The following is a 24,260-nucleotide window of genomic DNA, read 5'->3' as shown; positions in this document are numbered from 1 at the left end:
GCCTCATCTTTGAATATGAGCATGCGATAAAAAAGATTGCCCAACATGACATTCTCAATCTACCAACACCAAACTTAGGATACTATTATTAATAATTTTATAGCAGAGTTAAGCTGAACCCAATCTTCCAGTCAAAGCTACAAGAAAATTTTGTACACAAACTAATTTGTTCTATTAAAGAATTTAACTATGCAGATAAGCTTACACTTTATTATTAATAACAACTTTACATTAGTCTATCATTTCATGACATCCTCATAAATGTTAACAATCACTTCTTTAACTTTGCAAGTGCTTTTAAATCTGAACATAAATTCTGATACATACCAGCTGTTCACTGAACTATGAATTAAATGTGGCACCACTTTTTTTAAAAGGTTGATTGGAAAAAATCATATAACATTGACAATCTACACTCACCACACTTTTGATTGCAATGCCAACATTTACAATACTCCATTTAACAGTTCCATTCAGTGACCACGAATAATAGTTCCATGTCGAGGTTAGAGTTTCCGCGCATAGCGAAACTACAGTTTATCATGCACGGCAATCCAGCCCTCGGCTCGGAACTATTATTCGTGGTCACTGAATGGAACTGTAAAATGGAGTATTATTATACTAGATCATACTTTTGGCTTTAAATATTAGCGAACTAATGATGAAACAGACGTAGATCTGTGTGTACCATGGTAATACCATGCTCATCACAGGCTTGAACACAGATGTCGTCTGCTGCTGAACCTGAAGGACTAGCAATATAATGGACTCCACTCTATGAAACCAATAAACCAACAAGTCAGTAAGGTCATATACTAAAGAAAATTGCATCTCACAAGCTAAGTAATCAAACATTACCTGGACAGCTCTATCGATATTGTCTCTGAATGGAAAGAAGGCATCTGAACTCAAAGACACTCCCTTTAACTTGCTAATCCATTTCTCTCGTTCAGACTAAAGAAACAATAAACCAATCATTCAAGCATGCTTAGAGTGCTTTTTATGCTCTCAGAGCTTCAAATTTCAGAGGCCTCTTACAATCAAAACTTTTTAATGTGCCACTGATTGTCGCAGTGACATGATAATAGTGTTCCAATAAATGTACTTTTAAAAGAACACTGTAAATTATGCCCGACTTTGAAAATTTAGGGCATAGAAGGTGTGTAGGGCTATGGAAGGTGTGGGAAATGAAAGCGCTTAAAAATCCTGTTGTGATACATGAACTGTGATGGTGTCTCCAATGTCATATTTTTTTCCCACCCCAGTGTCACATGTACTTTTAAGAGAATTTGAAATTCATAGAAAACATTTTGAAGAAATGCCATTAAAATTCAGGGAAATGATTTTCCTTTACCTCAGTCAGAAGCTCTGGTGGACTGTCAAACATGTCTTCCCAAGTGGCCTTGTCATTGTCCTTTGGAAAAAATAAATAAGTTTACTTTTGAACAGAAGCAATGTTAAAAAACAGTATTACTTACCTTCCCTACTGTTCCATTGACATATACATCAATGGCATTGGACTTCTCTGCTCTCTTCACACCCTGGAATATAAACATGAAATTAGTACTCATAGGTACTTGGGCTTTCTGTGGTTTTAGTAGCATGTGATGGGTTCCCTGTGGATCATCTCCATCAATGCCTGTAGACTATCATTACAATATTTACATGTCAAGATTGGTATTTGGGATTTCTATGGTTTTAGTAGCATACATTGGGTTCCCTGTGGATCATCTCCATCAAAGCCTATAGACTATCATTACAATATTAATTTTACATGTCAAGGTTGGTATTTGGGCTTTCTGTGGTTTTAGTAGCATGTGTTGGGTTCCCTGTGGATCCTCTCCAACAATGCCTGTAGACTATCATTACAATATTTACATGTCAAGGTTGGTATTTGGGCTTTCTGTGGTTTTAGTAGCATGCATTGGGTTTCCCGTGGTTTATCTCCATCAAAGCCTGTAAACTATCATTACAATTATATTTACATGTCAAGGCTGCAAGTCTACCTTTTTAAAAGTCATTCCAAGAACTCTAGGATGGTGCCTCAGCCACCTTAAAAGCAAAACATTGAATATTTATCATCACCTACGTAGGACCTTGAAGTACAAATTTTAAATTTCTTGGGGAATAGTAAAAACGTTTGTCAGCCCAATTCCTGCTTAAGACCATCATGTGCACCCACTGCTATCAATGTCATTGACAGTATGAGATAACTCACAAAACAGAGCAGCCTCTTACCAGTTGTTAGCCTTATCACCAGCAAGTCTTGTGCAGTGGATTCTAGACTGTTGACCAGCTCCAATACCAATGACCTACAAAAAACAACAACTACTGTAACACACTACAATATAATATAGAAAAAACAAGGATTATAGAGAAATGGTAAAAATGTTATATAGTACCTGTCCATTCTTGGCATAGCAGACAGAGTTAGACTGAGTGTACTTCAAGGCTATACTAGCAACTATCAGGTCTCTTACTGCATCTGCTGGCAACTGTGGACCACAAACATATACATGAAGCCTGTACTAATAAGGTATAATATTTTGTAGTCTGTAGTCTCAGCCACTGTACATTGGTTAGAGCTATACACTTTGAGGTCATACATGGACTGTATAGTCAGTGCTACAATGCCTTCATTTCAACCCAATTAAAGTACAGGTCCACCGTTGCATGTACTTGCAGGTAAGATTATTGCAATAAACAGTGTTTAATATAATTTGAAGGTACTCAAAGGTTATATTTGTTATTCCATTGCATGACAAAAATTAATTAAGTGTCCCAACTACTGTCTACATGTTGTACTTACATATTTTATTTGCTTGGTTTTTATATTCTTAAAAACATTTTCATCAATTGTGCAGTTGTTCCTAAGCTGTTCCAAGTGAAGACCAAAGATTGTTCTACTCTCCATGGGTGATGGCTCATAGTTTGGATCCATCTACAACACAGCTCTAATCAGTATGGAGACAAAAGTTGAAGGAACAAGGAGAATAAAATTATCTTATTTTATTACCTGCAAAACACAATATTTGCCACCCTTTTTCTTCTTAAGGACTTCAAGTGCTTCAGCATTATAACCAGGTGCAATAATTCCATCAGATACCTTAAGACAAAAAATAATGAATGAATCAAAATGGATAGGATTTAAACCCTTGAAAAGATGGGTGGATGAGATTGATTTATGAGTGGCTAGATAGATTATAAATATATGGAGATTGGATAGATAGATGAATGCATGGGGGTGGTGACTGAATTAATGAGTGAATGAAGGATATACAGGCTGTAGATTGGCAAGTATGAGAGAGGACTAATTGGTAAAGGGAGGGGTGGCTGAATGAAATAAAGAAATAGGCAGGTAAATGGATAAATGGAAGTGGAGAATGAAAGGTGGAAAGATCAAAGGAGGACAGTTGAATAAATGAGTTGATACTATCTTATCCTACCTCCCTAGAAATGATCTTTGCTGTTGGCAGATCACAAGTGTCTGACAAGGCCACCCAGTCACCAAATGACGACATCCTATCAGCAGCTCTAGCCCTTGCATATGCTATAGCCAGTGGAGTAAGATCATCAATCATGTCATCCACCATTGCAACTTTAGCCTCCTCTGGTGTGAGCATCACGCCAACAGCAGCCCCTGCTGGGCTAACATGCTTGAAGGATGCTGCTGCAGGAAGGTTAAGAGACTTTCGAAGTTCCTAAATAAAAATGCAAAGACAAGCATAAGTGTATTGTGACCTCACACTGATTATGACCAAAACTGTGAGTTTTTTTGAGAGCAATTCCTTCAAATATGGAATTTTCATGGAGAGGTTGGGCAAGGTCATGCTGTCAACACTGAGGGTGAACTGGAAATCAATCCATTTGATTAAGGTATTTCAAGATGATGAACCTACTTTCTCATGGATCTTATCCCAGTGCATGTAGAAGCCTTAACATTACAAGATTAATACTACGGTTTTCCATAATTCTGTGAACTCGGTATTTGCAAGCTGCACACTTAAATTTCATTTTTCACTGCTGGCAATCAAACAATTGGTTGGTACCTTCTAAAATTCTTGACTGGCAGCAGTGAAAAACCAATTTCAAAACAAGCTGTTGAAATGTCGGAGTTTGCAGAATAGAGCGTTTTCACTCACGTGAGAAGGCAGCCATAAACAATAGAAACTTTCTGCACAGTATTTGCATAATTTAAAATAGAGTTCAATTCCTGGAGGATAGAAAATGTATTGTTTTGGTACCCCATAATGGCCGCTGTGATGTCACGTGAAAACGCTCTATATCAAAAACTGCATTAATCTGCAAATCAACAACTTGACTAAAAAATAATATGAAATGTATACAAACCTTGACGAGTTGCCAGGAATTGAAAGCATCACACAAATTGATAAAACCAGGAGATCCATTAACAACCTTGACTGGTAACTGAGGTTCCATGGTGTAAAGTTGTGCTGGTTTTTGATGTGGGTTCATACCGTAACGCAATGGGATATGAGACACCCCTTCACTGAATTCTTTACGAAAGTAATCTGAGATAGCCAAGTCATAACTGGCTGTATGATTAAAAGCCTACAACAGATATAAAACACAAACCAATTTAAATATCAAGCTAATGCATTGCTAAGGAATTTGTTTTGCTAGGGTCCATCTTCATTAAAACATAGAAATATGATTGCAAATATATTCATACCTTTAATGCTAAGGATTTTCTAGTATCAGGCAAAACCTCTTGAGTAGGACTTGCAGACATCTCTGATACAATTCTGTAAACAATTGTATTAGATCTCAACAACAATAAGGATTAACATATTACATTATTATGGATAATTTGGAAGTTAAATCTCCATGATAAACAATGATTAAAGAATTCTTACAGGTATAGTAAGCGAAAGAGTAGAAAAGGTGTTCGAAAGGTAATCCAAACACCAGGATGTTGATAGGGTATGAGCAGGTTGTTGGTAGGATGTCATGTGACCCTAAACCATGAAATTTAGGAAAAATTAAATTTGAGGCCTGCAGGCTTATTTTCCTCATGCTAATGCAATGAATGGTGTCTAATAGAAATGTAGGGTCTAATGTGCTAATGTGGGGCGGCCCATTGCTATGCAGGCCCACATATGAGTTCATCATACAGAATTCAACGACTCTTGTTGGTAAACCATCTTTTTGCCCCACCCTCCTCTCCCCGGTAAACGTATTACAGGTGAGTATAATTTCCACTGACTGCAGTCAGTTGACCGAAGAAAGGTGGTGGACCATGGGTGGCTACCATAGTAACCTCCTTGATGGGGACAGCCGCTTCCCTTGTGGAGGCATTTGGCACCTGCAGTAGCCAAACCTCATCTGACACTGAGTTTAAAGTTTATTATACTTTACCAAAAACAACTTACTTGTCATAATCGTCAGGGTCGCATACTACTGTCACCCTGGCATGATTCTTGGCTGCTGCTCTCAGTAACGTCACTCCACCTAACACACACAAATTAATATAAAATATAAAATAACAGCAATATAAAAAAGATACATTATTAAAATGATCATATTATTACCTATGTCAATTTGCTCTACAGCATCAACTACTGTAACTCCTTCTTTTGCTACTGTCTTCACAAATGGATACAGATTGCAAACTACAACTCTAAAAGTGGAAGAAAAATGGCTTACTTAATACCAACAGATATAAATACTGCTAAACAAGAAAAAACAAAGTTTTTCATACATACTTTATATACTCATGACCTTGCTTTTCCATATCAGCCTTGTCACTGTCTGTTATCCTAGCTAAAATACCTATAAACAGAACAAAAATTTCAGATATGTTATTTATATGCAACATGGAGTAAATCTTAATTAATATTTAACACCCTTGGGGCTTAGACATACCTCCATGTATTGCCGGGTGTAATGTCTTGACTCTACCACCCAACATTTCAGGTGCATTGGTGATCTCAGAAACATCCCTGAAACAAAAACAAGAATCAGTGAATAAAATACTATATTTCATCTATAAAGCCCCCAGCCTTTAACAAACCCCCAGTCTAAGTCTAAGGCACCAAAAATTAAATAAGCTGTGTGGCACTCCCTCTCCCCTCTCCCCTCTCCCCTCCCCCCCTTAGCACAGCTGGCTTGAGCTGATGACTCGAGCAAGTCCCCCCGAACTTCCATCACTACAATCTGCCAATCCCCAAGTGCTTTATGACTGCACACAGCACAGCAAGCAAGTTTTTTATTTCTTTTATAAAATACAAATTACCATAATAGATAGGAATGACGCAACTGAAAGTGAGCGCTCGTGCAATGTGCTCTCATAAAGCACGTGCTCCAAACTAATCAGAACGTGACATTCATAACAGTTATTTTATAACAATCCTTAAAAAATTACCTGACTGGAATATTAGCAGTTCTGATAGCATTTGCTGTTCCTCCCGAGGCGATAAGCCTGAACCCACAATCATGAAGTTTCTTGGCAAACTCTACAAGACCTTGTTTGTTTGATACACTTAGAAGAGCTGTCAAAATTATAAGAGCATTAACATATTCAGAAAAATTCTACAGTATGTATATCGTATGTATGGTCAACCATATTTTTTTCGACTTTTCTATCTCTGTAATATGTATATGCCACTTGAACAAATTTCAGAAATTTGGACTTTTCTGTCTTCGTACATATAGGAGTCGAACAATTCAGATATTTTTGCTTTTTATAAGCTTAACAGTCTACCAAGTCGTCCATTTTGAAGAGAACACATAGCATTGAATTTCTATTAGGGGAGGGGTGGGGGAACACACAGCGCTAGTGCCCAGTGTTTGGGGGAACACATCACTAACTTGGTCACTGAACTCAGCACCCTAGCTACCCGGTGCAAAGGAAATTTCATTTTATTTACAATACAAACACCCACTTCCCTCCCCGTAAGGTTTAAATTTGAAACCATTCCCAAGCCTAACAGAGAGCTTAACAGCTCTTCTGTGCCGACCCTTGTCTTTAATAACGTTTTTCAAAGTCGTTGGTTGTGAAAGTTAGGAGGGCTCACGGCTCAGTCCCGTGAGCTGGCTCGAAGTTATTGGTATGGATTGATTGCAAAAAAACCTCTCCACGGCTCTGCCAAGTGATTTTACGATAGGAATTGTTTTTCATGAGGCGAGTGTTCAACCTTCCCATTTATTTTGGAATGGGGCTTAAAATGACTCAAATTCTCCCAAAACTGGTCACGAACATTATCAATGGACAAAAAAAACACGCCATGGAAGAAAGGTTAATTTTATTTAAATATTTCCATTGAATAACGGTATTTAAAATATCTCCATACATTGCCTTATAAATATATGACACAGAGCTTGGGCTACCTGTGAACATATAACATGGGGGAATACGAAACGCTGTGACAACGGAGATGGAAAAGTCGAAATTGCTGAATTGTTCGTATATATATATTACGTTATATAAAAATTAAAATATCGAAGATTTTCATTTTACTTGTACATATATATAAATTCAGAAAATTTCTAAATATATCCCAAATAATAAGAATGAAATTATGAATTAGAATTATATTGATGACTTATGCCAGAAAAACTAAAGCAAGAAGATACTCCGCGTGAACTTTAACATTTTAGGTTCATTGTTTTGATATTATGAAGAAGAAATAATGATAAAACAAGGCCATAACTCACCTAAATTTCCACCTTCGCTCGCAGCCGCCATATTATCGACTTGACCCTTGCTCCACGTGCGTCGAACTACGAGAGGGACTTGTGCGAGGGGATCAATAGAATCAATCTAATCACAGGTAGCCCAAGTGTTGTCCTGTTATAAGGAAATGTATGGTTCATCAAAAATTTTAATAAAATCATTGAAACGTGAAATAAAAAACGTGAAAAATCTTAAAACGGGCTAAATTCAAAAAATAACCACGCAGAGCGAAAGAAGTACTATTTCTCAATGATCGGGTAAAACTTCGAGGCTTTATTTCCTTATAACAGGACAACACAGAAACCAAGCTTGGGCTACCTGTGATCTAATTGATCAAAAGATTCCCGCCAAAATTGCAGAACTTCATTAATCGGAATGTAAAAGAAAAGGCATTTATTTTTCTTTCGAGGACTCTTTCGAGTTAATAATAATTTATTTACCCTGTGTATTTCCATATAGTTTTTAGTAAGAGTTTTTAAACGAAAAGATGATAGAGATTTCCAAAAACTGCAATTTTGTCCACTGTTTTACAGCAAGTTTTGTTTTGAATTTTCAATGATTTTCTTACATTCCATGTAGGGGTATTTTTGTACAATATTTTAGTAAAAATGTCTAAATAAAAAGCTAGTAATGATAAAAAGGTAAATTATACACCGTGAAAAGATGAAAAAACTTACTGACGTTTCGGACCCCTAGTCCTTCGTCGGAGTAAAAGACTCCGACGAAGGACTAGCGTCCGAAACGTCAGTAAGTTTTTTCATCTTTTCACGGTGTATAATTTACCTTTTTATCATTACTGTTTCATTAGAAACACCGACGCAGCTCACACTAGTTTTTAGCTAGTTATATCTTTAAATAAAAAGCTGATAAGGGAGCGACTTCCGGAAACAGGTGATTTGCATAATGTATGCAAATATGTAAATGATAGTTACCATATTTGGGTTGCTGTACGTTGAACATTCAAAATGGCGGACAATCTGTGACTTTTTAGCTTTTATAGTTTTTACTTAGTTTTTAAAAAAAGTCGTATGTTTTATAATGAAGTTGAATTAGGAGAGGTAACGGCAGAATACATTTTCCACCATGGATGAGGTAAGTAGGTCTTGTATTATATATTTTTGCGTTTTCTTTTATTGTTTGTTGTTTTGACAACAAAACTTGTCCTTTTGTTTACAAACTAATTTGTCTCAAACTACAACGAATTGGATTGCATTGTTCAAGTGGTTTGGTAAATAACTACCCTACAATGCAATATAGAAGCCTAGCATGGCTTCGAGTTGGTTTCTTAGTAACGATCAGATCAGCTGTTGTAGACAACGGGACCGAATTAATAGAACAAGGTTTTTATGAGCTCCATTGATTCTTCACTTCTGCTGTCAAATCATTGAAATATCTAGCCTGTTTTTAATCAGTTATTTAAAGCCGTAGATATCATACTTATTGGCTTGTAAGTTATAGCGAAGGTATTTATGAATAAGAGTGGTGTTTCTCGGCATGATGCATGTGATAACTTGATCAATCACTTACACTAATGATACTATGCTATACTACTTCCTTCCTTTTTTGACCGCAGAATACCTCTGACAGCAACATGCTGACAATCAGTGGTACTTATGGAGATATCCCAGGTACAGCTATCTTGCTCTCCTGTATTTTACTATCAATCAATCATATCTGTTTTTCTGTTTCACAATTTCAATCTATATAAGAGTTTTCAATTTCGTTTTGCAGATGAATCACCCCATGAATCTCCTAGAACAGTAAGTAATATATTAATAAAAACTTGATTCATCTAAGAGATCATAGCATTAGTAGCTAATTAAAAATAAATAAATAAAGAATAAATTGACTTTATTTAATGAGGGTAACATACATTACTGGTGACCCAGTAGTTTCCATTATGGCCCTCCTACGATTAATAAACTGAAATGAAAGATTAAATGAACATAAAGCATGTTACGAATCCCAACTGGCAAGGAGGCAAACCAGTTGGCTATTGACAAGCATGGTTGAGAAACTGAATCTGAACTAATCAGGAATCGGAACAAATACAGTCTCAGCTAGTGGCCACAGCGGGACTCGAACCCGGCACCACCGGATTGCGAGATGCTATGACCACTCGACCATGCTGCCTCCTTAAAATTAAACTATAATTACATGTATGTCATAATAACATTATTATCCTAAATCAATTCAATGATGATCGATGATTTATATGGTCCAGAAAACTAGTTGAAATCCTATACTCAGATTCAGGTCACAGTAAATATTTTGATTTATAGCCTATATAAACCCAGATGTGTGTTCTGGAGTTGTCTTTAATTTATAATTGTCACATGACAATGGAAATAGGTGTAACATTATAGTATAAGTGCCATGCAGTTAGTAGATAGATTTCCTACCAATATTATATCATTTAATCCTTGGCTATATATCCATTCATGTAGGTTCCTGGCTCAGTCATGAATTACAAAACTAAGAAAATCTATAGTTATTAAGTACATGTCATGAACTGAAATCATGATATATATTATAATGGTACCTCAATACCATTATATTATTTGAAAGCCATTTAATAGCATATTATTATTCTCTGTAATTGTACAGAGTGGTGTTATTTCTGATTGGTCTGAAGTTAATCGGCAGCTACGTCACCATGGTTTTCATCCTGTCATGGTTCTACCTAGAAACAGGATTGACCAAATACCCAAAGGTAAGAAAACAAAATAAGATAGCCTGTTTTACGAATGGAGTGCAACCATATGACTCAAAATCCCTTAAGTTTAGGTATAGGAATAAATGAAACAGTGCATATTAAGTTTTGTTTATCTAACAAGAGAAGCTACGTATACTGTCATGAAGGCCATTGAACTCCCTGAAGTCAACCTTCAAATTTAACCAGGCTGATCAAAGTCAAGGCAAAGCTGCCTGGCTGCTCTAGCTGGTCTGCTGTGAGGCCTCTAAATAAAAGATTATCACTGTTTTCAGGTGCTGTTATCCTTGAAGAACACACGACACAGCATCTGCGGCACACCCTTGAAAGTTTGATGTCAGACTGTGATAGAAGACAAGCACTGGTACAGGAACTGATTTCAGCATCCAATAGAATGCAGTGAGTTACATGTACAAGTTAGAATGAATAATTATGTATTGATTAAAACCACCTTGTTATTAACTTAAGAGTGGCTGTCCGTAACGGTCGAGAATGGCGGGACAGCGAAGGAATTTTCAAATTTCTCATATTTTGTCAGAAGACAACCTTTGGTAAGCTCTTTTAAAAAATCCAGTTTAAAACTTCGAGCGCTTTTTTATTTTGGCGAATTTTACGAAAATCTAAAACTCGACTTCCGGTTCGCTCTGGACCGGTGTGAACAGCCCAAAATATTACCCATATTTAAGAAGGCCTCACTCGTTCAAAAATACTCCTATCGATCTGATACTTTTTCAACATTTTAACTAACTATCAGACTCCAAAAGGGATAAATAATATTTTTGAGAAAATGTTTTTTTCTCGCTTTTTGGGATTTTTTTTCGATGGCATTTCAAGCAGCTACGACGCGAAGCAAATTTTAGCCTAAGTTGAATGCCCTAAATCATCACCTGGTATATATTTTATTTTCACTAATACTATATGATCTGAAAGCTTGTTTATTGTACTTCTTTTCCTGAAAGTATCAGCTTTGGAACGCAAATACGTCCTCGCGATTAATCGACTCTTCTATGTAGCATACGGCGGTCTAATTTCGGATTCAGAATCAAAGCGCCTGCTTTATAAATATTCAAAAACTTTCTTGGATCACCCAGAATGAACATTTTAATCGTAAACAACATTAGTTTGATGACTGTAAACTATACTCCAGCTATATATTATTGACTTATTCTTTTGTACTGGAATGTTTTAGAGAGTAAGGACTTAAGCGTACGAATTCTAAGTTAGAAAAAAAACCTTTAGACCCCATCAAACGCAGGGTTTTTTTATTTTTCTCTTTTCTTTGTTTTTGTTGAATATACTTGCTCAAAATCCTCCCAAATTTCAATTAGTTCCACGTTATTCGTAGAAAAAACAAACTCATTTTCGTACTTTCTCAAAATTAATGGAATAAGTTAGAGGACACTATGATTGAATAAACAAACTGAATTAGTTGAGAAGCGTGGCACGTGAACGTCGATCACTTGTACCTTTCTTGAATTATATGAACTAAACAAACAACCTTTATGTTTTGTATTTTTTGTCTTTATCTCTTGTCAAAATTAATAATAACTAGTGACTAAAGTGCGTGCAGTTGCTTTCGTACTATTTCATTTAAGCCCCTTTCCCGATAACGTCACACATTTGATCCGCATCAACACTGCCTACTCTGCTTTTTTTCCCTTCTCTTTTGTTGCTGTTTTTGCTTGTTTTTATATGGGGTTTCAGAATTGATTGATTTAACTTGATTCTAAATGAAAAAGCCAAAAATCGTCCTTGTTTCATTAAGAGAAGTCAGTGGCTAACAAACCTGTTTCCTTTCCTATTCATTCGCCTAAAATAAACTGTTTGACAGGAACAACAAGTATCTTTTTACCAATAATAATAACATATTATATATATATATATATATATATATATATATATATATATACAGCCATTTGCAAAAACTATGGCCGCTTCCAATACATATACGAGTATATCGAAAGCATATCAAGTATTATGGGATATCTTCCACTATATATTTTTCAAGTTGTCTATCATTAGGGCTTTCTGGAAAAAAATATCAAGAATGATATCCCGCCCTGTCTGATATACTTTCGATATAGTTGTATTTATATTTGAAACGGCCATAATTTTTGCAAATGGCTGTATATATATATATATATATATAACAAAGTATGTAATGTGGTCTATACTGGTGAAACAGTGCTCGATGCGTAGGGATGCAGAGCAACAGATATATAGTAAAGATTGGATTAAAGACGAGACATGTTCACTGTAACTCCGAGTTTCGTGCTTACGCACTCATCAGACAGACGTTTTTTTCAGAATGAGTGGCCGTGTTGTATTCGATATACAATCACTCGGCTACGCCTCGTGTTTGTATATCGGATACAACACGGCCACTCATACTGTAGATTGCTTATCAAACGTCTAGGTTAGTTCCTTTGTGTTTCACTAAAATTTTCAAAATTGAAGTGAATCTGGCCAAGAAAATCCAAGTTTAAGTTTATGCAAATGAAGACGAATCTATATCAGATATAAAACCTCCTTCATGGTCGTGATTTCTATTGTGTTTTCCTCATGAATTATTTATGAGTTTGATAAAAATATATATATATATATATCAAATTATGCTTTACAACATTAATGTTTATAGCCAAGATTCAGGTAATAGCTGCTCAGTAGGCAAGCTAATCGTCGAGCTGAGCAGCCGGTTTTTTTTTTTCTTTTTCTTATTCTTTTTTTTAACATTTTGACAGGAACAATTGTATGGTTTCTATCAATTACAGCCGCAATAGTAAACTACATTCTTAATTAAATGAAGGTATGGTGCTCTGGCGGCGGCTGCGTGCGAGTGCGAAGATTCTCTGTTCTTGAAAAGCATTTTTCTCTTGAGAGATGGTCGAAATCTCTTGAGAAACAATCGCTATTTGATCTTGCTAAGGCCGTCAAATACAAAGCTTGGAAGAGGGGGTTGGGGTTTCTACCGACCCTAAAATTCTCGTCTAGTAATATGAGGACCTCGGATTTATCTGCTGAAGAGGCTGGGCTCTCAAAGAAAATAAAAAGTCTGACCGCTTTATCAAAAAACAGAGAACCTACTTGGTCAACAAGCTCAACATTGAGTAAACCTTAGGAAGAAAGTTAAACCCAGAATTTGTAGAAAAGGTCATGAGACGTGCTCGAGGTCCCGACGGCTTGCGTCTTTTCAAGTACTCGGCCAGACCGTCCCTGAAGACCTTGCTATCTCCCCAAACGCAATAGAGGAAGATGATAATTTTCCCAGTACAATACTGTAGAAGCAGCTATCTCGACTTTCCAACCAGGGCCGTAACCAGAACTTTTACAGGGAGGGTGCACATCGAATAAAAAAATCGGCGGACCTTAAGCTTTTATGTGGGGGTGCACGTGCACCCTGTGCCCCCCCTGGTTACGGCCCTGCCAACTACAGCACCCTGTCACTTACGACCAATACGATATATGTTCCAATGGTGAAAAATGACAGACTTAAAAACTCTCTAGGTAACAATGCTGCAGATTTTCTGTGAGGCTCTAGAGTTACATGTTCCTGTTCCCCTAAAAGAGCAAAGCACCAAATACCTTGAATGTAGTTTACGATTGCGGCCGTAATTGATAGAAACCATACAATTGTTCCTGTCAAACAGTTCATTCTAGACGAATGAATAAGAAAGGAAACAGGTTTGTTAGCCACTGACTTCTCTTAAAACAAGGACGATTTATAAAAAACAGAGTAGGCAGTGTTGATGCGAATCAAATGTGTGACGTTATCGGGAAAGGGGCTTAAATGAAATAGTACGAAAGCAACTGCACGCACTTTAGTCACTAGTTATTATTAATTTTGACAAGAGATAAAGACAAAAAATACAAAACATAAAGGTTGTTTGTTTAGTTCATATAATTCAAGAAAGGTACAAGTGATCGACGTTCACGTGCCACGCTTCTCAACTAATTCAGTTTGTTTATTCAATCATAGTGTCCTCTAACTTATTCCATTAATTTTGAGAAAGTACGAAAATGAGTTTGTTTTTTCTACGAATAACGTGGAACTAATTGAAATTTGGGAGGATTTTGAGCAAGTATATTCAACAAAAACAAAGAAAAGAGAAAAATAAAAAAACCCTGCGTTTGATGGGGTCTAAAGGTTTTTTTTCTAACTTAGAATTCGTACGCTTAAGTCCTTACTCTCTAAAATATTCCAGTACAAAAGTATAAGTCAATAATATATAGCTGGAGTATAGTTTACAGTCATCAAACTAATGTTGTTTACGATTAAAATGTTCATTCTGGGTGATCCAAGAAAGTTTTTGAATATTTATAAAGCAGGCGCTTTGATTCTGAATCCGAAATTAGACCGCCGTATGCTACATAGAAGAGTCGATTAATCGCGAGGAAGTATTTGCGTTCCAAGGCTAATACTTTCAGGAAAAGAAGTACAATAAACAAGCTTTCAGATCATATAGTATTAGTGAAAATAAAATATATACCAGGTGATAATTTAGGGCATTCAACTTAGGCTAAAATTTGCTTCGCGTCGTAGCTGCTTGAAATGCCATCGAAAAAAAATCCCAAAAAGCGAGAACAAAATATTTTCCCAAAAATATTATTTATCCCTTTTGGAGTCTGATAGTTAGTTAAAATGTTGAAAAAGTATCAGATCGATAGGAGTATTTTTGAACGAGTGAGGCCTTCTTAAATATGGGTAATATTTTGGGCTGTTCACACCGGTCCAGAGCGAACCGGAAGTCGAGTTTTAGATTTTCGTAAAATTCGCCAAAATAAAAAAGCGCTTGAAGTTTTAAACTGGATTTTTTAAAAGAGCTTACCAAAGGGTGTCTTCTGACAAAATATGAGAAATTTGAAAATTCCTTCGCTGTCCCGCCATTCTCGACCGTTACGGACAGCCACTCTTAACTGTACATGTATGCAATAACCTGGCTAGAGAAGATATAATAATATATTAATTGATAATCTCTGACTTCATCATCTTGTAGAAGAGAAAATAAGGAGCAGTTTGAGACCATTCAGAGTTACAAGACACAGGTAATACTCAGATTATGAATTGACAAGGAAAATATTAATTACAGATGGAATACAATTTAGTTAATAGTTATTTAAATTAAGCTAAAAAAATTACTTGAGATTGACCACTGAAATATATATTTTTAGATAAGAGAGTTGGAACAGCAACTGGAAACACAGCAGTTCAATGTCCAGGTAATAACAGTTGTATGACTAACACTGACAGATCTGTTCAAACATCATGTTATTATTATTAGATCATCAGCAGATAATAAGCATTGACTGTTCGTCCATCACCTTGTACTGTTAAAACGGTCCCTCTACCACTGCCATGTAATTCATCAATAGGTTTTTCTTCCTAGTTCCACTGGTGCCACACACTTTCCAACTTCTCTCTTTAGAATCTATTGTCATGTTGTGTGACTTAGGAGTTACACAGTAATAACGGCATAAAATGGAGCACTGATAGGGGCAGCCAATCATTGAAGGAACTTACCTTCAAGCTGCTTTAAATTAGTTACTATTTAATTACTGCGCTTCAGCAGATATACATTATCCAAGTAAACCATTTCTGCCTCTCTCAACCCAGCCTGCATCATAGCAACCTGGGGGGGGGGGGGTTACGAGGGAGAAAATCCCCCTAATCCCCTTACCCGCAGCAACTCAAACCTCATCCCTTTTGGGCTGCTATGCTATGCTGCTCTTCACCCACAAGCAATTGACTCCCCCCATATTTTCTTAAGAGTGAGATAATGTTAGGAAATATTGAGTTACCCTTCTTTGTTGTCCAGGAAATGGAAGGCAGAAGGTTATCAGAGCTCCATCGTCATGGTGAAGAGGTTAATGATCTACAGATGTCAAAAAGTGAAGTCATGGCCCTGTTCAACCAGATGGAACAGAAGATAGCCAAGAAGGATGATGAGGTTGCTAGGCTACAAAAGAGATGTCAAGATCTTGTTCACAAGGTAATACTGATTTAGTTTGCTTGAAATTATTTACAACAATTTTCACAATCAGTTGAATGTATCTTGGTTGATTTTTCAGGAAGAAGCAAGGATAGACAGACAGACAAAACTATTTAGACACTTTAAAAACAAATCTCCTCACAAACAGAATGCAGTGGACCAAAGGTAACCCAGTAACCAAAGAATCATCATGCATGTTACTAGCCTTAGTTGGCTGTTGTGATCAACCCACAATGTATGGTAAAGTGGTGGTATGTCTTACCAACACCTTACCATTATGTTATTGAACACTTACCAACACCATCTGTTAGAGCACATGCATGTTCTCATATAACCATTACCTTATCGACCACTTATCAACCATAATGTTATATGTATGTTAGCTTACCATTATGTTATTGAACACTTACCAACACCATACTGTTACCATACATGTATGTTCTCATATAACCATTAAGTTATCGACCACTTATCAACCATAATGTTATATGTATGTAAGCTTACCATTATGTTATTGAACACTTACCAACACCATACTGTTACCATACATGTATGTTCTCATATAACCATTACGTTATCGACCACTTATCAACCATAATGTTATATGTATGTTAGCTTACCATTACGTTATTGAACACTTACCAACACCATACTGTTACCATACATGTATGTTCTCATATAACCATTACGTTATCGACCACTTATCAACCATAATGTTATATGTATGTTAGCTTACCATTACGTTATTGAACACTTACCAACACCATAGTGTTACATGTATGTTAGCATTACCAATACCCTACCATTACGTTATCAAACACTTACCAACACCTTAACACCTTTATTATTGTAATGTTGTAACCATTGAACTATAAATAAATAAAAAATTGTCATGCTGTGGAAATTATTTTCAGGATGTTGGACATTATTGAAAGCTATGAAGCAAAGATAGATGATCTGAAAGAAGAACTTGAACTTCTCAGGTGAGTATCTCAAGGCTATAAAACTTGTAGATCACACATTATAACATCCCAAACTCAGGTTTGGAATCAAAGAGGTTTCTGTCCACTCCACATTTGGTGGTTATCATGGTCCTAATAATAGTGTTTCGATCGATATGGAGTCCAATGTGGGGGCAAAAATGGGGTTCATTCTGAAGAAGGCTATGATCATCAGCATGTAGCTGCATGTTCACTGACCGTGCAATTGCCCTCTGGAACCCAGGGTAATTGCTCCCTGTCCTCGCCCCCTGATCTCTATTTGCCTCGATTGTCAGCAAGCTGTATCCTCATTGTTAAGATCATTAATTTTTGTAAGGACGTTAGAATTCGTTTTTTGTCGTAATAATGGAGCGATGTGTTTGATAGGAGAGAAAGAGACAACCATAATGCTTCATACGTCGGATCCTACGGCGACATAGAAAGTGACTCTAACACAGTTACTGAAGAGGATTCAGAGAACCTCGCATCTGGAGAAACAAGTGATGAAGGCCAGTCATTTCCTGGCAGAACCTCACCGGTAGATGGTGGTCCTAAAACTGGCTCAGGTGGACGATGGAGGAAGGAAGGAAAACAACCAAAGAAGCTTAAAGAAGTAGAGGACAAGATTATTGTAAGTACTGATTACTTTTGACACTTTCTTTTGTTCATGAGACTGCGATGTAGAATGGGTGAGGCAAGTGTCTCGGAGAATTGTGATTGGATGACCAGGCACTGTGAGTCGTTTGCTTGATAACTATTGCTTCATACCATGGCTTGTGCAATGTGGACAGGAATGAACTGTATGGAAACAATACTATTACATGTGCATGATAGACATGACAAGTATAAACGTCATGATAGTGAGAACAATAATGCTCTATAACAAAAAAAACTGAGGTAGTTCTGAATGAGGAGTCAATCAGAATTGTGGAACACCACCTCCACAGTGTTAATTTGCCATGCCCCATCCTAAGTCACTGCGTAGATCTTGGTCCATTTGATACTTTCCTACTAGCAGAGTCTCCTTCATTGACGGAAATCTTGGCAAAGAAAGTCGCCAAAAATGGAGACTCTACTAGCAGGGAACCTGGATACTCGTCAGGAGTAAAATAATCAAAGGTATACTAATGTTGTTTGTTTCTTTTTTCAGTATTACGAAAAACACCTTAAAGATGCCAAGAAACTCATCAAACTGTTAGAGAGTGAAAACACACATTTGAAGATGGAACTCCAGACAAGGTAACAGTGTAAATGATTATAGCGGTACTGAGATATACACCTATTTCAATAAACGTTGTCATTGCCACAGGCGATAGGCAATAAGCGATAGGCGAAAAGCAATAGGAGATAGGTTATGCATGTCTAAGTACTGATATAAGCACTGAGAGAGATATTACCCTTGCTCAGGGATGAATTGATATTCGTCTCTTAAATTTTTGATTAAGTAATCTCTATGAATCAAAATATTCTGACAGTTGCTTGAGATCTGTAGATAGTCACCGGTTGCCTCGACTGCTGTTAGAGCAGCAAATGGATTATTGGGAAACTAACGTTACTGACTTACAGCATACGATATACATACGCAGGGGCGGATCCAGGAATTTTTCAAAGGGGGGTTATAGCAGGTACTTGAGGTACTTGTTTGGCGGGAAAGTAGCACAGGGTTCCCAAACGGAAGTAGGTCTTATGATAATGATTATTTGCTGCAGGCGAGCATGGTTGTTTCAGGTCCCACTAGCCACACACGGAGTATAGAAAAAAAGCGAGCGAAATGTGTTCGGCACCTCTGTTTTAATAAAACTCGCGATGCTGTTGGTGTTGTCATGAAAAAAATATTACAGCTATAGTATGAGTAACCCTCTTTATCTGAGATATGTCCGCGCTGTTTAGTATAACAATGAACAGAGGAGATTCTGTAAAAACGATGTCTGCAGATATGCAAACGAGTCATGTAAAATGACTTTTCTTTGCTCTGTTGCAATCAGCATCAGTTTGTAAATTTAGTAAATGTAGCGATTTTACACAAATTGTTTACATCTTGTCGCATTTTGCTTTGTGTCGTTTACAGGCCAATGCCAGAAGAAATGAAGAAAACCCGAAAATACAACAAAAAATTAGAAAAAATCCTGGCAGAAAACAATCTGATGTAAGGTTACTTACTGCATAAAGTATTTGCTCTGTAGTCCACGAAAATGTATTCTTGCGGAAGTGTGTCCCTTTTATATATATATTGTCGTTATTGTCTTGTAGACCACCTTCACGCAAGCGACATATAGAAAAAGACTCGACTGAAGCGGTTCAGAATAAAAGATACTCGACACACGTGAGTAGACTAAAGTCCCATTTAAGCCTGGTTCACACGAGCAACGCAAACGTAAACGCAAGCAAAAATACGTGTGAACGCAAATGCATTTGCACGTGAACGCAAGGAATGGATACTTTTTCATTTACTTGTGCTTGCGTGTTCATTTACGTTTTTAACGTGTGAACCGGGGACAACACAAACGCATTAACGTACATTAACGCAAACGTTACAAAGCACTACCGAGCTTGAGTATTTTTATCTGCTTTCATTTGTGTTTCACGTGTAAGCATTGCTTGCGCTTGCATTTGCGTAGCTCTAGCGAACCAGGCTTTATTTAACAATTATTCGCCGAAGGCGAAATGAATATCGGGGAATATTTACCGATACGCATGTCTTCGAGCGGCGAGATAAATATTCCCCGATATTTAGCCTGAGCCTGTAGGTGAATATAGCAGCATACAACGTTAATTGTGACCAATGAGCGCGCCGGATTTATTATATTCACTTGTGTAAAAATACTAACGCCTTATATTGGGTAGCGCTGTTATGAATCTTGATGCACTTTACTGTTGTATTGCACAGGTTGACGACATTGACTTACTGCCCATCGATGTGTGCAGGGCCTATCTGAAGGTAATCAGGATTTACGTTTTTAAATTGTTGCTGAAATTGTGCAATTTCATGCGCTCACAAGATAATGAACTGCGCGTCTTATCATTGAAAACAGTTACATGAGTATAACTTGCTATGTACTATCTTGATTATTATTTTGTGGCCCGTGAAGCTTAGATGCGCATGCAATCTTGATAGTGATCCGTTGTAAATGTAACAAGCGTGATTCTTTTTGTGCACTTTGTGCGGGATTGTCACAGTTTGACGTCGCAACAAACAACGGTTTTGTGGATATCACTCTATGCGTTTCTATTACATTTCATAGCCACGATAATAGGCAGATTAAGATTCCCGTTTTTCCTTCCCGCAAAAGGCAAACGTGACCACGTTTTCATCGTTTTCCTATATTTCACTTTACCTTTTGCAAACCGGCTTTCTCGACAAAGACAAGTATTCTTTTGTTTATCTACTACTTGGAGATTTTTGCGATTCCTTTTCACTAATTTTAAATAACTTTCTATTGGTCGACTGACATTTCGCGTTTGCCGTAAACGAGAATCTTAAACTCTGTAATGTCATAGAAATGTATACTACAATGGTCACAACAATAAGTTATTTTCCCCGTGCGCATGCGTAACAACTGTTTTATTTTTTCTTGCCTTCAGGAGATTTGTTCAGGTCTTGCAGTTCTTGATTTAAGAGATCTTGCAGACAGATTAAAGTCTATTGATTTGATGACTGAGGCTTTTCCAGCCATGGAGAAGGTACTTGATTAGTTTCATCAAAGTTAGAACTGAGTTAAAACTGTGCGCGTGTAATATCCTGATAGAGTGATGACAATTTACTAAGTCTGCACTTGACATTGTTGCCTTGTTTTCATTGACAGCTCATAACAGACACACTTGCCCTGACAGAAGAGAAAGGCACCCCGAAGCTTCCGCCTGAACACCTCCATCAGAGTGTAGACACACATGCAGTGTTCTGTCAGAGAGCTTGGCAGAATGTTATACCGACATTACGACTATGGGCCAAAGAACTACGCTCTCTTAAAGTAAGTGAAATAGTAACAATACTTCGTAAATCATTACCTTGTTTTTGTTTTTGTTGTGTTTTTTTTTTTTACCATTCACGGTCAACTTTTATCATAGTTAACTTTTAACTTGGGCGTAAGGTTTTCCTTTTGCTTTTATAGTATTTCATGTATCTTCCCCTTGAGTATTATTCCTGTAATGCCTGAGATTTTAAATTTAATTTTACTAATTAGGGATTTTTTTAAACCATTTCGCTACTTCTATCCTCTGGGCCCGGTTGTACGAAGGGTGGATAGCGCTATCCAAAGGATAAATTCTTATCCAGTGGATAAGTCGATTCTGATATCCAATAAATTTATGTATTATATTCTTATTTGCGAAATTAGAGTAGCCTGCGTCACATCCGGAATTTTCTTCGAAAATACCTTCGAAAGAAAAGGCCGGATGGAACGCAGGCTATATTTAGAGCAGCTTTGCATACATTTGTAATGTGGGTCGACATACTTAGAGTCCAGCCAGCAGCCAAGATTTTGAACACAAGAACTAGAAATGATATTTTCCTTGCCTACCGAGATATTCACTAATTGAAGTTTACATAATTCCTGCCTGGTTAATTAAAAGTTTATCGTGGAACATCGAACACCGGATCTTCTATTGACCAATCATTGATTGGGTGAGGAAGCCATTTGAGAGACACGGTTTCATGAACCATACATTACTTATTCATACACCCTTTAGGTTTTTGGCTGGTCTTCTGTTAAAATCTTGCACTTCTATTGCACTGCTTACCTCTCTCCTTATGTCAAGTTGTCAACTTTTAACAGGATCTACAAAAAGCCATTATTGACCTGTCTATCAACCTGTTACCATGGAAACCAGAGTCCATGTTCCAACCCAAAGACAACAAGCCGCTAAGAGTAAAGGAGCTCAAAGCTTTAGTCGAGTCACTTAGCAACGAGGACAAACGAGCTCGGCCAAGCGATCTTCGAGGATCAGAGAAGCCTAGTCTGGAACAGTTACAGAGTATTGTTGCGCATTTCCAGAAACTCTTTGATGTGACAAGCATATCTGGTGTATTTCCTCGTATGAATGAACTGTACATGAGGGTAGGCGAGGTGTACAATGCTATGCATACTATTAGAGAACTGCTGAACTTAGGTGAGTTCTTGGGCAATTACACTGAAGTTTTGGTACACCTTTTGCCAGCAAACACATTTGTCCATACCAACCCTTATGAAATATATAATTTTGTGTCTCATGTTATGAGCTGAAACGTCTCCTCCTTACTAATATCCATGTCTTCTATTTATTTCTGGTGTTCATTTTGTCACAGCTGCTTGCTTAAAGGGAGGGGGGGGGGGGGTGTCACGTAACCAGTGCAAATGGCCTACAGCAGAACGTTACCACCGTCATCCCCCTCCCCCTTCAAACTCCTATGCCATTATTGCCTATTTAAACATGTTATAAGGTTTGGTACTCACCCCCGGTGTATTTATTTTGAAGATCCAACCTGTAAGTCAGGAGACGTTGTCAATGCAGTTGGTAAGCTGAGTAAAGCCAAGCACCTACTGAAAGTCGATGATCTCACAGGGTATGTATTGCTTGATAAAATAATACGGATATAAAGCTAACCACTTTAATAGGAATGTGTAACCTAGGGAATAGGATAACGACTGACAATCTTTCCCGCGTTTTCTAACGTTTATTGATTCTATTCTACAATTTCATTATCAATAAATGTAATGTTGAAAATGATACAGGATGTCATCGAAACGTCCAGCAATTCTTGCATTTATTTTCTTAATCAAATAAATGTAATACCAGTTTCTTTCAACCCTGGTAATTAATGCAAATACACCTCTTTATCTTGGGTGTAATGTTTTCCTAATTCAGACTATGTGCCATTCCCTAGAGTACTATTTCTTTCTTTAACGGTTGAGCACAAGAATCTTATTCTCAAGAGAATGACACGTGGTCTGAAATGGCAAAATATTACGCCTATTAGGAAGAGAAGGAGTTCCATATGCTAATAAATAACTCGTTTATCTTGGACTTATTCTTGTTACGAATATGTTGTTTTACCATGTTGTTGTTGTTTACTAGAGTAATCCAGCGACTCGAACAATATGATGAATTCTTCCCTCCTTTCCAAAGTATGGTCAAAGAACTCTGCAAACTATTAGGTAATCACATATCTCTTGTCCTGTACCATTCTCGTCCTCTTCTTCCTTCTTGTCCTTCTTCCCTCCTTTCCAAAGTATGGTCAAAGAACTCTGCAAACTATTAGGTAATCACATATCTCTTGTACTGTACCATTCTCGTCCTCTTCTTCCTTCTTGTCCTTCTTCCCTACTTTCCAAAGTATGGTCAAAGAACTCTGCAAACTATTAGGTAATCACATATCTCTTGTACTGTATCACCCTCTTCTTGCCTTCCTTCTCCAATAACTTACATTTCCGTACTTATTACTTATTACTTGTTTCCCGTTCTTCATAGGAGTCGAAAAGATGGACGAAATTGTCACAGCTGTTCGAGCTCTAATAAAATTTCCGAACTACTGATATTGAAATACTAAATCTTCCACACCTCACACCTCACCTCAAAGATCACTCAAAAATTTTATCAATTTATACATATTTAAGACTTTTAAAAAACTTCAAAAGTTTGTAAATGTAAAAATTAACATGAAAATAAAGAATTAAGCTACAATGCAATTAACCATGAAAGATTATGTTAACGCAAATACCACCATAATGATATATTTACCAAATGATGGCATTGCCATACTGTAGACACCCATAGAACAACCCGTAATGATGTATTTACCATACTATGACGTATTACCATACTGTAGACACACATACATCAACCCGTAATGATGTATTTACCATACTATGACGTATTACCATACTGTAGACACACATACATCAACCCGT

The 24,260-nt window shown here is 37.0% G+C and overlaps 2 protein-coding genes and 1 long non-coding RNA gene across 4 annotated transcripts; 2 read left to right on the top strand and 1 right to left on the bottom strand.

Annotated features, from left to right (window-relative positions):
* Positions 1-190: 190 nt before the first annotated feature.
* LOC116304669 (bifunctional purine biosynthesis protein ATIC) lies at positions 191-7,742 on the bottom strand. Its single transcript, XM_031714427.1, has 18 exons — positions 7,678-7,742; positions 6,386-6,512; positions 5,887-5,963; positions 5,727-5,793; positions 5,553-5,641; positions 5,394-5,472; positions 4,694-4,766; positions 4,351-4,572; positions 3,447-3,701; positions 3,017-3,106; positions 2,810-2,941; positions 2,403-2,495; positions 2,239-2,312; positions 2,007-2,052; positions 1,479-1,541; positions 1,355-1,414; positions 859-954; positions 191-775 (listed from the first exon to the last, which is right to left on the bottom strand). Exons 1-18 carry the CDS (start codon positions 7,706-7,708, stop codon positions 656-658), a joined length of 1,794 nt encoding a protein of 597 aa, XP_031570287.1. The 5' UTR covers positions 7,709-7,742; the 3' UTR covers positions 191-655.
* Positions 1,832-5,038, top strand: LOC116304671 (uncharacterized). Its single transcript, XR_004198083.2, has 3 exons — positions 1,832-1,886; positions 2,553-2,685; positions 2,865-5,038. It is a non-coding gene; the product is annotated as an uncharacterized LOC116304671 (long non-coding RNA).
* A 911-nt stretch (positions 7,743-8,653) lies between the features above and the next one.
* Positions 8,654-24,038, top strand: LOC116304675 (centrosomal protein of 70 kDa). Of its 2 annotated transcripts, none has more exons than XM_031714436.2 (21): positions 8,654-8,788; positions 9,270-9,324; positions 9,428-9,456; positions 10,304-10,409; positions 10,685-10,808; positions 15,404-15,452; positions 15,579-15,626; positions 16,223-16,396; positions 16,476-16,561; positions 17,311-17,379; positions 17,764-18,007; positions 18,527-18,615; positions 19,445-19,522; positions 19,627-19,699; positions 20,264-20,314; positions 20,959-21,057; positions 21,180-21,344; positions 22,149-22,482; positions 22,828-22,915; positions 23,428-23,507; positions 23,821-24,038. In XM_031714436.2, exons 1-21 carry the CDS (start codon positions 8,780-8,782, stop codon positions 23,883-23,885), a joined length of 2,115 nt encoding a protein of 704 aa, XP_031570296.2. In that variant the 5' UTR covers positions 8,654-8,779; the 3' UTR covers positions 23,886-24,038. The 2 variants fall into 2 exon arrangements, with proteins under 2 accessions (XP_031570296.2, XP_031570297.2); XM_031714437.2 differs by lacking the exon at positions 8,654-8,788 and adding an exon at positions 9,014-9,159.
* The last annotated feature ends 222 nt before the right edge of the window (positions 24,039-24,260 follow it).

The sequence above is a fragment of the Actinia tenebrosa genome, unplaced genomic scaffold (assembly GCF_029948245.1).
Source record: "Actinia tenebrosa isolate PJP-AT-01 unplaced genomic scaffold, QUT_ActTen_1.0 PGA_scaffold6__47_contigs__length_16458017, whole genome shotgun sequence".
NCBI lineage: Eukaryota > Metazoa > Cnidaria > Anthozoa > Actiniaria > Actiniidae > Actinia > Actinia tenebrosa.
Note: the sequence above shows the minus strand (reverse complement) of the source record. Positions and strands in the feature narration are given on the sequence as shown.